At 43.7% G+C, this 13,473-nt stretch overlaps 1 protein-coding gene across 2 annotated transcripts in view; it reads left to right on the top strand.

Annotated features, from left to right (window-relative positions):
* The window catches only part of ANKS6 (ankyrin repeat and sterile alpha motif domain containing 6), a 162,620-nt gene that overhangs the window by 73,102 nt on the left and 76,045 nt on the right, over window positions 1-13,473 (top strand). For both annotated transcript variants that reach the window (XM_075314916.1, XM_075314917.1), the window contains exons 3-4: window positions 6,551-6,595; window positions 8,939-9,143. In XM_075314916.1, coding sequence (XP_075171031.1) covers window positions 6,551-6,595; window positions 8,939-9,143 — 250 coding nt within the window. The remainder of the gene's footprint in view (window positions 1-6,550; window positions 6,596-8,938; window positions 9,144-13,473) is intronic.

Genomic DNA, 13,473 nt, shown 5'->3' with positions numbered 1-13,473 from the left:
ACAAAAACATGTTCAGAAATACAATTATATAATATGGGCTGAAAGTGCACACTCCCAGCTGCAATATGAGAGTTTTCACATCCAAATCGGAGAAAGGGTTTAGGAATCATAGCTCTGTAATGCATAGCCTCCTCTTTTTCAAGGGACCAAAAGTAATTGGACAAGGGACTCTAAGGGCTGCAATTAACTCTGAAGGCGTCTCCCTCGTTAACCTGTAATCAATTACGTAGTTAAAAGGTCTGGGGTTGATTACAGGTGTGTGGTTTTGCATTTGGAAACTGTTGCTGTGACCAGACAACATGCGGTCTAAGGAACTCTCAATTGAGGTGAAGCAGAACATCCTGAGGCTGAAAAAAAAGAAAAAAAAAAAAAAAAAAGAAAAAATCCATCAGAGAGATAGCAGACATGCTTGGAGTAGCAAAATCAACAGTCGGGTACATTCTGAGAAAAAAGGAATTGACTGGTGAGCTTGGGAACTCAAAAAGGCCTGGGCGTCCACGGATGACAACAGTGGTGGATGATCGCCGCATACTTTCTTTGGTGAAGAAGAACCCGTTCACAACATCAACTGAAGTCCAGAACACTCTCAGTGAAGTAGGTGTATCTGTCTCTAAGTCAACAGTAAAGAGAAGACTCCATGAAAGTAAATACAAAGAGTTCACATCTAGATGCAAACTATTCATCAATTCCAAAAATAGACAGGCCAGAGTTAAATTTGCTGAAAAACACCTCATGAAGCCAGCTCAGTTCTGGTAAAGTATTCTATGGACAGATGAGACCAAGATCAACCTGTACCAGAATGATGGGAAGAAAAAAGTTTGGAGAAGAAAGGGAACGGCACATGATCCAAGGCACACCACATCCTCTGTAAAACATGGTGGAGGCAACGTGATGGCATGGGCATGCATGGCTTTCAATGGCACTGGGTCACTTGTGTTTATTGATGACATAACAGCAGACAAGAGTAGCCGGATGAATTCTGAAGTGTACCGGGATATACTTTCAGCCCAGATTCAGCCAAATGCCGCAAAGTTTATCGGACGGCGCTTCATAGTACAGATGGACAATGACCCCAAGCATACAGCCAAAGCTACCCAGGAGTTCATGAGTGCAAAAAAGTGGAACATTCTGCAATGGCCAAGTCAATCATCAGATCTTAACCCAATTGAGCATGCATTTCACTTGCTCAAATCCAGACTTAAGACGGAAAGACCCACAAACAAGCAAGACCTGAAGGCTGCGGCTGTAAAGGCCTGGCAAAGCATTAAGAAGGAGGAAACCCAGCGTTTGGTGATGTCCATGGGTTCCAGACTTAAGGCAGTGATTGCCTCCAAAGGATTCGCAACAAAATATTGAAAATAAAAATATTTTGTTTGGGTTTGGTTTATTTGTCCAATTACTTTTGACCTCCTAAAATGTGGAGTGTTTGTAAAGAAATGTGTACAATTCCTACAATTTCTATCAGATATTTTTGTCAAAACCTTCAAATTAAACGTTACAATCTGCACTTGAATTCTGTTGTAGAGATTTCATTTCAAATCCAATGTGGTGGCATGCAGAGCCCAACTCGCAAAAATTGTGTCACTGTCCAAATATTTCTGGACCTACCTGTATGTGTATATATATATATATATATATATATATATATATATATATATATATATATATATATATATATATATATATATATATATATATATATATATATATATATATATATATATATATATATATATATATATATATATATATATATATATATATATATATATATATATATATATATGTGTCTGTGTGTGTATATATGTATGTATATATATATATATAATTATATAAAAAAAATAAATATATAATATACAGTGTGTCCACCCATATCTGGACTCTGGACAGCATACTGTATCTTGCTGCACGTTGTGCAATATGGTAGGTGACACGTTTGCACAAGCATCTGTAATACGTCGTCATAGGTTTTGCAATGTTGGTGGAGGGGTCGCATACACCTGCTGTTTGATGTGACCTCTCAGAAAGAAGTCCAATGGGGTCAGGGCAGGTGATCGTGGAGGCCACTCCACGCAGCCACCATACCCAATGACTTGTAGGAAGGTCTCCATGAGGTATCGCTTCACATCCGCAGCGTTGTGAGTTTTACACGTTCTAATCATAGCATTTCTGTATGCAAGGTGTCGAATTGATGATGCCCTACAACTTTGCAATTCACTTTTTTCTCTATCTCGTTCCATTTTCGAGATAAAAATACTAACTCCGTTGTTTTCCACCAGGTGGTGCTATAGGTGGTTTCATTGTGTAGCGCATTGCTATTTTACTATATCTAGACACCACTTCTATTCCTATAGCTGCCGTCGTTCTCAAGTTAATGGCGGTTGACACACTGCATGTATGTATATACAGTACAGACCAAAAGTTTGGACACACCTTCTCATTCAAAGAGTTTTCCTTATTTTCATGACTCTGAAAAATGTAGATTCATATTGAAGGCATTCTAAATTAAAAAGGACATTCTGAAGTTAGTCAGTTCAAAGGCGGCAACTAGACTACTACAAGGAATGGAAGGTCTCCCATATGATGACAGGTTGAAAAAGTTAGATATGTTTAGCTTAGAAAAAAGACGTCTCAGAGGAGATCTCATTTATATGTATAAATACATGTGTGGTCAATATAAAGGACTGGCACATGACTTATTTCTTCCAAAGACAATACTAAGGACCAGGGGGCACTCACTGCGAGTGGAAGAAAAGCGATTCCAACAGCTAAATAAGAAGGGGTTCTTTACAGTTAGAGCAGTCAGACTGTGGAATGCCCTACCACAAGAGGTAGTAATGGCAGATACTATAACAGCTTTTAAAAAAGGGCTGCATGATTTCCTCAGTACACACAACATTGTTGGTTATAAATGACTAAGTGACCAAATGTAGAACTTGTGGAGGAAGGTTGAACTAGATGGACCTAGGTCTTTTTTCAACCTTAGTAACTGTGTAACTATGTAAAAACTATGAATGAAAACGTGGAATGAAATACTTAAAAAAGTGTGAAACACCTGAAAATATATCTTATATTCTAGGTTCTTCAAAGTAGCCACCTTTTACTTTGATTACTACTTTGCACACTCTTGGCATTCTCTTGATGAGCTTCAAGAGGTAGTCACCGGAAATGGTTTTCCAACAGTCTTGAAGGAGGTCCCAGAGATGCTTAGCACTTGTTGGCCCTCTTGCCTTCACTCTGCGGTCCAGCTCACCCCAAACCATCTCGATTGGATTCAGGTCTGGTGACTGTTGAGGCCAGGTCATCTGGTGTAGCACCTCATCACTCTCCTTCTTAGTCAAATAGCCCTTACACAGCCTGGAGGTGTGTTTGGGGTCATTGTCCTGTTGAAAAATAAATGATGGTCCAACTAAATGCAAACCGGATGGAATAGCACGCCACTGCAAGATGCTGTGGTAGTCATGCTGGTTAAGTAGGTCTTCAATTTTGAATAAATCCCCCACAGTGTCCCCAGCAAAGCACCCCCACACCATCACACCTTCTCCTCCATGCTTCATGGTGGGAACCAGCCATGTAGAGTCCATCCGTTCACCTTTTCTACAAAGACACGGTGGTTTGATCCAAAGATCTCAAATTTGGACTCATCAGACCAAAGCACAGATTTCCACTGGTCTAATGTCCATTCCTTGTGTTCTTTAGCCCAAACAAGTCTCTTCTGCTTGTTGCCTGTCCTTAGCAGTGGTTTCCTAGCAGCTATTTTACCATGAAGCCCTGCTGCACAAAGTCTCCTCTTAACAGTTGTTCTAGAGATGAGAAGGTGTGTCCAAACTTTTGGTCTGTACTGTATGTGTTGTATCCTGCTTTTTTTTTTTTTTCTTTTTTTCACAGCTATCGCTTGTACTCATTATAATCTATAGTGCTGTTCACATGTTCATTTTTCCCAGCAGCACGGATGACAATGGCCAATACAAGTCTATGGGTCTGTGAGAAACCCATACAGCACACGGATGACATCAGTGTACAGTCTGTGCTGTGTGTGCCATACGGGTTTCACATTGAAGAGTACAGGAGAAGCTTTGTAACTGATTTATTTCGCCATCCATAAAAAGCACTGATGGTAAAACGGGCGCACATGACAACCTGACAACAGTATCATTTTTTGATACATGTGGTTAAATACGGACGTGTGAATATAGCCTAAGCCCCACTCCTGCGATTAGCTAGAAAATGCCCAAATCAGTATGACTATGTAATGCTCTGCGCAGAGGCTGACTTTGAAAAGGGAACAAAAAAGGAAATAAATAAACAGTATAGAATGAGATGTTTCTTTAAAAAAAAAAAAGTGTGTGTATACATGTGTGTGTGTGTGTGTGTGTGTGTGTGTGTGTGTGTGTGTGTGTGTGTGTGTGTGTGTGTGTATATATATATATATATATATATATATATATATATATATATATATATATATATATATATATATATATATATATATATATATATATATATATATATATATATATATATATATATATATATATATTATATACAGAAATAATACTTTTTAACACATTTTTATATATATATATACCATACTATGAAGAAAAAGACATGGATCGCACATCCCAAAAATACAATGATCTAAAGCCGCTAGGCAAAAAATTAAATAGAACATGAGGTTCTTTTGTTACCATTCTGATCAGATTGTATTAAGCCCACTGCCACGTCACGGCAAACCTCTTGAGTGGGTCCCTAACCTGACCTTTTTGTGTGGCACCGTGCACTGACCACCGCCGCAGCGACAAAGCGCCAGCAGGGCGGGCGACCTGGTGCCTCACAGCACCCATGCTGCAAGGCAAAGCCCCCAAGGCTCCAGGCCGCGCCGCCCCACCGACACCACACCACCACAACAGCAGCCACCACACAGCTCTATTTAATTTTTTGCCTAGCGGCTTTAGATCATTGTATTTTTGGGATGTGCGATCCATGTCTTTTTCTTCATAGTATGGTATTTATATCAGTCTTTCCCCCTCTTTTTTTTTTTTTGCTTGGATCTGCACTCTCCCCATTTGGCACAGGTGATTTTAATCAGCAGGAGACTGCAAGAGGGGTCAGCCTTCTTTTTGCTCCCAGTTCACATATGGGAGCCAGTGGGAGGTGAGTGCACAGCTCCTCTCACTGTGTGCTGGTGCTGTGTGGTGGCTGCTGTTGTGGTGGTGTGGTGTCGGTGGGGCGGCGCGGCCTGGAGCCTTGGGGGCTTTGCCTTGCAGCATGGGTGCTGTGAGGCACCAGGTCGCCCGCCCTGCTGGCGCTTTGTCGCTGCGGCGGTGGTCAGTGCACGGTGCCACACAAAAAGGTCAGGTTAGGGACCCACTCAAGAGGTTTGCCGTGACGTGGCAGTGGGCTTAATACAATCTGATCAGAATGGTAACAAAAGAACCTCATGTTCTATTTAATTTTTTGCCTAGCGGCTTTAGATCATTGTATTTTTGGGATGTGCGATCCATGTCTTTTTCTTCATAGTATGGTAATATATATATATATATATATATATATATATATATATATATATATATATATATATATATATATATATATATATATATATATATATATATATATATATATATATATATATATATATATATATATATATATATATATATATATATTTGTATTAAAAAATATTATTTCTGTGCGGCATTTTGAGCAAAGAACACTTCCATTAAAAATTCCAAATAATTCAAATGACCCAAATTCTCATGAAACATTAAATGCTTTATTATTTTATTAAATAAACACACAAAAAAATATTAAAAAGATGGATAATGATATAAAAATATCCTGGGTTCAACAAGTGTTAATTTTTCTTTTTTTTTAAATATCGTACATGATAAATTCACAGGTTCATACCACACTATTTTTTGAACAAATTTTTGTACATATGTTTTTGTGAGGTTGGTTTCCTGTAAAAGTATTCAACCCCTAATCCGCCCGCATCGAGGTCAATTATAATATATAATTTGTGATCTATCGGAAAGTGCTAGTGCATTAGCATACAGCTAAAAATAGATAAACAATTTAAGAGACCAAAGATACATGAGATGAATGAGGGCTTGAATAGTTTTGTTTAGGGGTGAAAATAATCTGCTTGTTTCAATGAATCTATATATAGTTATTATTTCTAAGGCAAGCAATAAAAAACTGCATCAGAAAAAAATTTTTCACTGATCTGCAGCAGGTCTATCATATGCATCACTGATAAATATGGGTCAAATTGCCATTTTTATAACTTAAATTGACACTTTTTAAACCATATGGTACACATCCACTTGCCAAATTTGATTTCAGGTAAATATGGGGCTGTTGTCTGTAGCTACAACCACAATGCTGCATTTTACAGACTGTATGAATGACATGATGGATCTGTCTGGTATCTTTTGTTTTTAAAATATTCCTGGCAGATTACACTATAATATAAAAAAGCCATAGATAGAACAGAAAAAAAGTCCACTTTATTTGTCTAACCTGAACTGTTTTGTTTTTAATCCAGATGAAGAAAAGAGACGGCCAGACATTTTTCAAGCTGTAAAAATGGGTATGTTGTTTCTTTATTTTATTTATTTTTATTTTATTTTACAAACTGTAGTGAATTTTGTTATAAACAAAATTTGGGTAGATTAATCTCTGGCAAAGAGATTGGAGCTCATTCTACTGGAGCACACCTCATTGTTCCCTAATTATACAGAAAATTAATAGAGTAGAAATAGCACTCCCCAGAATAGGTACAAAAAAGTAACTTTTTTTTGTTTTTTATATATTTAAAGCTTGTTATTTTTCTTAATGTCCCTAAAAATTATTTTACCGAAAGGAGAAGTATAACAACATTTCAGGTGATGTACCCTTCGTCAAGTCAGTGGTACAAAAACCCCTCAGTGAATATAGAGGAATCCACTGCTTTTTGTATTTCAGACCTGATAAAGAGTACGGTACATCATATTTTGGGATGAGAGGGAAGAGGAAAAATAAATGTCAATTATACAGCCCGGGAGATCATGCAAATATCCCACCGCTGCCAATTTGTCACAGACAGAACTCCATTGTCTCTAATAGTCAGGACAATATGCAATTGACTGACAATTGATGGACAAGTCGACAGCTGCTTTCGCTACTAGGCCAATTGTTGGGCGCTTTAACTGTAAACGTATAGTATATTCACACCTGATTCGAACACATGGAATATGTATGCTCTCACTTCGCTTCAGGGAATTCTTTTTATAGAGCAAGAGGTTCAATGCTGTTAAATTCTATATACGAAATCCAAAAAGTAGGAAGTGTTTTATAAAAATATCCAAATGATGCATGTTACAAAGGGGTCAAAGCAATATTGAATATACAATCAAATAAAAAGGCTAAATAAAAGAAGAGTAGTTAATCTGTGTAATGGAAAAGGCGTAGATTGCTTTTTCTAGGATATATGGAACAATCCTACAGAGACCTGTAACTTCCTGCATTGAACGCACATGGAAACTAACAGTCGGTATTTATTTAACATCAGTTACTATCACTGACCTCCCCTTGGTGTACTCAGATGGGGGCTGGTCAAGTAATGTCTCTCTGCTCTTTAGAAAATTATGGGATCCGGAACTTTCAGGATATCTCCGCCCCTGGAGGTTCCAGGTGGAAAATTTTAATGCCATATTTCCTGTCATGATTTTACCTTTCCATTGATAGGAAATATGCTATTTAGATGCTGGCACAATGAAGTAAGACTACATTCTTCTGGCCATCACCAAAACCAGAACTGTGATTCATCACTCCACAGAACACGTCTTCCAGGGTCCAGAGGTGGCATGCTTTACACCACTCCATTTGATGCTTGTCACAAAGCTTCCAGTTCTATACATGGTTTACCTAAACACTTAGTGACCTCTCTGTAACTGTGTCATTTGCCACTTTATAACAGTATTACTGTAGATTCTAAACGCTTCCACTTTTCATCTATTACAGGAACATGCTCCATTCAATGAGCTCTTAGGAATGATCCATTCTTTCACAAATTTAGTAAAGGCAGACTGCATGACTAGAACATTCTACTTCCATCTTAAGGGTGCTTTACACGTTGCGACATCGCTACCGATATATCGTCGGGGTCACGTCGTTGGTGACGCACATCCGGCGCCGGTAGCGACATCGCAGCGTGTGACACAAATGATCGACGATCAACGATCACAAAACGTGAAAAATTGTTGCTTGTTGACACGTCGTTCAATTCCTTAATATCGTTGCTGCCACAGGTACAATGTTGTTCGTCGTTCCTGCGGCCGCACACACCGCAGGAACGACAAACATCTCCTTACCTGTGTCCACCGGCAATGCGGAAGGAATTGCCCCTCCGCTTCTATTGGACGGCCGCTTAGTGACTTCGCTATGACGCCGGAAGCACCTCCCCCTTGAGGGAGGGATTGTTCGGCGGTCACAGCGATGTCGCTGACCAGGTATGTGCTTGTAACGCTGCCGTAGTGATAATCTTCGCTACGGCAGCGATCACCAAATGCGGCACATACGACGGGGGCAGGTGCTATCACGCTTCACATCGCTAGCAATCGCTAGTGATGTCGCAGCGTGTAAAGCACCCTTTATACTCACCTTCTGACATTTTCATCTTTTCGGTGCCACATTTTACTGGCTGGAAGTTAGACGTTACGCCACAAGCTCTCAATACACGTCTATGAGAGCCAAATGATGCTCTCATAGAGTTGTATTGATTTATGACCTCCGACTCTGCATGAAACACTGGGGCTGCCGGCAGGTCATGAAGTGCCAAGAGACTGAACAACGCTTATAATCGAGGAAGATGGCAGCAGGTGAGTATAATACAGGCGCAAGGGACTTGGAGATGTCATAATTTGGTAATAAAATTCATCCTTCTGTCTTCTAGGAAATCTCTCACTGGTTAAAGAGATTGTGGATGAGGATCTCAGTCCCGTCAATGCGGTAAATGCTGATGGGGCATCTCCACTAATGATGGCAGCAGTTACTGGCAAGCTGGAAGTGGTGCAACTCCTGGTGGATAAGAATGCCGATATAAACAAGCAGGACAGTGTCCATGCCTGGACCGCTCTAATGCAGGCCACCTACCATGGGTACGATCTCTGATGGCCACCGGCATACAGCACATTCAGATTACTGATTTAATAGAATATAGCGTAAGAAAAAAAGATCTCAGAGTAATTAAAGGGGCTGTACCACTGCGGATATCAAATCCTGTCCAAGCTGGGAGATGAGGCTTTGTGCAGAATGTTTTTTTTTCTTTATTATTCACTGCTTTAATAATGCTCCATTTTCAAAGAGGTTTTTTAAATCCTCGGAATCTGTTTTGAAGCATTTTGGAATATTTTTTTTCTCTGGAGGGGGGTGGTCAGCAGCCTTTAGATTAGAGAGTCCATCTCGAGTTGCTTCAGAGACATGCTCTTTTTGTTTTAGGTAGTTTTTGTTTTTTATTTGAGTTTTTTTTTTTTGCACAGCAGATAAACTTTAAAAAGTCCATCTACACCTATCCTTAAAGAAATGAAGGGGATGTGGGAATTAGGAGAGGTGCAGTGCAGATCAGTAGGTGATTCTGAGCTGCAGGACCCCCATGTCAAACTGGTGGGTCTAGAAACACTCGATCCAATAATTGCTTTGCTATTTCTCTAAATTTTGACTTTCTTGATCGTTCCTTATGGGAGACCCAGACCATGGGTGTATAGCTTCTGCCTCCGGAGGACACACAAAGTACTACACTAAAAGTGTAGCTCCTCCCTCCGAGCATATACACCCCCTGGATGACAAATCTAACCAGTTCAATGCTTTGTGTTCAGGAGATCACACACACACATGCATTCTCTGATTTTTGATTTTTGATTTCAAAGATTTGGAAGAAAAGCGGGTCCAATCTGGACTCCCGGCATGTCCCTTCTCACCCCACTGTGTCGGCGGTGCTGTTAAGGTTGATTTTACAAGGCTGGAGCCTTTGCATGCCGCGCTCCTTCACCATCCCCTGAGGCTCTGGCTTGAAGTGGGAGCCATCACGGTTCTCACTGCTTTGCAGGAGACCGGTCTCCATCCGCAGCCCTTTCAGGATCCTGCCGGACGGAGCGCTCACCCCGCAGGGACCTGGCCCTGCGTCTCATAAGCTAAGTATTGAGACGTTATTCAGGGGTCCCTTGTACATTTATTGAGGGGAGAGTGTGTTTTTTAACGTTGCTGTGATTTCCGGCCGGTTCTCTGGGTTTTTCCTGAGAACCGCGCCGAGGGTGCCTGCTCGTCGGCCGCATGTAAAAATCTAGGCCCCGGCTTCAGTTGCGGCCTAGTTTCGTTTTCAGTTCCCCTGCATGTCAGTCATGCAGGGGAACAGTGCGGCGCCGCCCACCGGCCTTTCAGCAAAGGGGAGGACACTCCTCTCTGAGGAGATGTTCCCCTCCCCTGTATTTCTCCTTGGCCCTCCGGTTCCCACTCTTGGACTAAACCCCGCCCCCCCTCCTCACTCCGGCGCCATTTTATCAGCGTTCAAACACTGATCGGCGCTGGCTGCTGCAGCTTCTGCATCTGTCTGGGGGTCCGAGCTGTGGAATCCGGAGGGCACACAAAAAGCGGTCTGGTAAGCCACAATCTCTGGTTGTGGACTTTATTATACACTCTCTGGGGGTCATTCTGAAGGAGTGTATTCTTTACTGCAGAGCCTCCACCTCAGCAGCATGTTTCTCACTAGGAGCAAGGCTGCAAGGCTTTACTCAATATGCACTGCATGTAAGCTCATACTGCGAACCGAGCACATATCCACATTGTGATGCCTGCTCTAACATGGTGGTGCCTCAGCCTGGAGCCTCCCCAGGGGTCTCTCCGGCTGCTCCAGCCCCGGTGGCTGAACCCCCGGCTTGGATAGCATCGTTTTCTAAAGCTATCTCCCAGTCCTTTGCCGACTCCATGGGACAGCTGTCCCGGACTCTGCTGACCATGCATCAGCCTCCTTCTCAGGGCGCCTCTGCTGCTCCGACTCGCTCTGCAGAGCTCACAGAGGATTTTTTGCCTGTTCCCGGACCCCGTCCTCCTAAACGGAGACGCAGGGACTCTTCTCCTTCCTCGTCCCACGGCTCTGATTCACGAGCTGAATTGCAGGGCGAGGAGGATGCCTTTACTGTGGGCTCGGACGCTACCTCTATGTACCCCATTGATCTATCTGAGGGTGATGCGGATGTTAGTGACTTGATTGCGTCCATTAACTCCGTACTGAACCTCAATCCACCAGTGTCAGAGGAACAAGCCTCTCTGGTAGAAAAACACCAGTTTACCTCACCTAGGAGAGCAAGGAGTATGTTTTTTAACCACTCAAGTTTTCAGGCCACTGTGACCAAGCCCAGGGCCTGTCCTGACAAACGCTTCCCAAAGCGTAGTTCTGATGACCGTTTTCCCTTTCCACCAGAAGTGGTCAAGGAGTGGGCTCAGTCACCTAAGGTAGATCCTCCGGTGTCTAGAATCTCAGCCCGGACAGTTGTATCTGTGGCCGATGGCACCTCTCTTAAGTATCCCACTGACCGCCAGGTTGACCACCTGGCCAAATCTGTATATGAGGCGGCAGGGGCCTCGTTCTCCCCGTCCTTTGCAGCAGTGTGGGCTCTTAAGGCAGTCTCTGCTTCTCTGGCAGAGATACATTCCCTCGCCAGGGACTCTATGCCCGAAATGGTTTCCTTAACTTCCCAGGCTTCGGCTTTTTCATCTTATGCCATGTCTGCCATTCTGGAGGCTTCTCACCGCACGGCGGTGGCTTCCGCTAATTCCCTCGCGATCCGCAGGATCTTGTGGCTTCGAGAGTGGAAAGCAGACGCTTCTTCCAAGAAGTACCTTGCTAGGCTCCCGTTTGCTGGGTCCCGGCTGTTCGGTGAACAACTGGATGAAATTATTAAGGAAGCTACTGGCGGGAAGAGTACTTCCTTGCCACAAACCAAAACCAGGAAACCTGTCCAGGGCAGGAACCAGTCGAGGTTTCGGTCCTTTCGTTCCTCTAACTGGTCATCCTCTAAGCCCTCAGCTTCGTCCACTAACTCAGCCAAGGATCGAAAACCCAGCTGGCGCGCGAAGCCGCGTCCTCAGAAGAACGGAGGAGCCGCTGCCACTAAGGCAGCCTCCTCTTGACTATCTGGCTGCGTCAGCAACGTCCTTGGTCGGTGGCAGGCTCTCCCACTTTGGCGACGTGTGGTTTCAACACGTCTCCGATCAGTGGGTGCGGGATATCATCTCCCACGGCTACAGGATAGAATTTTCTTCCAGCCCGCCAAACAGATTTTTTCTGTCCACTCTCCCCTGCTCCAAAGCCGCCGCCTTCTCACAGGCCGTGGCATCCTTGCAGGCCAACGGAGTAATTGTTCCGGTTCCCGCCCGGGAACGGTTCAGAGGTTTCTACTCAAACCTCTTCCTAGTCCCCAAGAAGGACGGTTCCTTCCGGCCCATCCTGGATCTCAAGCTTCTCAACAAGCATGTTCAGGTGCGGCACTTTCGCATGGAATCTCTGCGATCGGTCATTGCCTCAATGACCCAAGGGGATTTTCTAGCATCCATCGACATCAGAGATGCCTATCTGCACGTGCCAATTGCAGTTTCACACCAGCGTTGGCTACGTTTTGCAATCGGAGAGGAACATTTCCAATTCGTGGCTCTCCCCTTCGGGTTAGCCACGGCCCCTCGTGTATTCACCAAGGTCATGGCAGCAGTGGTTGCGGTTCTGCACCTCCAGGGGTTGGCAGTGATTCCTTACCTGGACGACCTTCTAGTCAAGGCTTCATCCAGTGCAGACTGTCAGCGGAGTGTCTCGCTCACTCTCGCCACGCTTGTTCATTTCGGGTGGCTTGTCAATCTGCCCAAGTCCACTCTGACCCCGACCCAGAAACTTACGTACCTAGGGATGCAATTCGAGACTCTGCCGGCACTTGTGAAGCTGCCCTTAGTCAAACAGCAGTCCCTTCATCTGGCGGTGCACCTCATGGAGGTGCTGGGTCAGATGGTGGCGTCAATGGAAGCGGTTCCCTTTGCCCAGTTCCATCTGCGTCCTCTGCAGCTGGACATTCTCCGCTTTTGGGACAAGCGGACCTCTTCCTTGCACAGGCTAGTGGCTCTGTCGCCACAGACCAGGAGCTCTCTTCAGTGGTGGCTTCGGCCCCTCTCTCTGTCTCAGGGACGCTCTTTCCTGACTCCGTCCTGGGTGATCCTCACCACGGACGCCAGTCTCTCCGGCTGGGGAGCAGTATTTCTCCACCACCAAGCACAGGGCACTTGGACTCCGTCCGAATCTGCCCTCTCGATCAATGTGCTGGAGATCAGAGCTGTGCTCCTAGCTCTCTTAGTCTTTCACCACCTGTTGGCGGGCAAGCACATTCGAGTCCAGTCGGACAACGCGACAACAGTTGCCTACATCAATCACCAGGGCGGGACTCGCAGCCG

Source organism: Anomaloglossus baeobatrachus, chromosome 6 (assembly GCF_048569485.1).
Source record: "Anomaloglossus baeobatrachus isolate aAnoBae1 chromosome 6, aAnoBae1.hap1, whole genome shotgun sequence".
Classification (NCBI taxonomy): domain Eukaryota; kingdom Metazoa; phylum Chordata; class Amphibia; order Anura; family Aromobatidae; genus Anomaloglossus; species Anomaloglossus baeobatrachus.
Note: the sequence above shows the minus strand (reverse complement) of the source record. Positions and strands in the feature narration are given on the sequence as shown.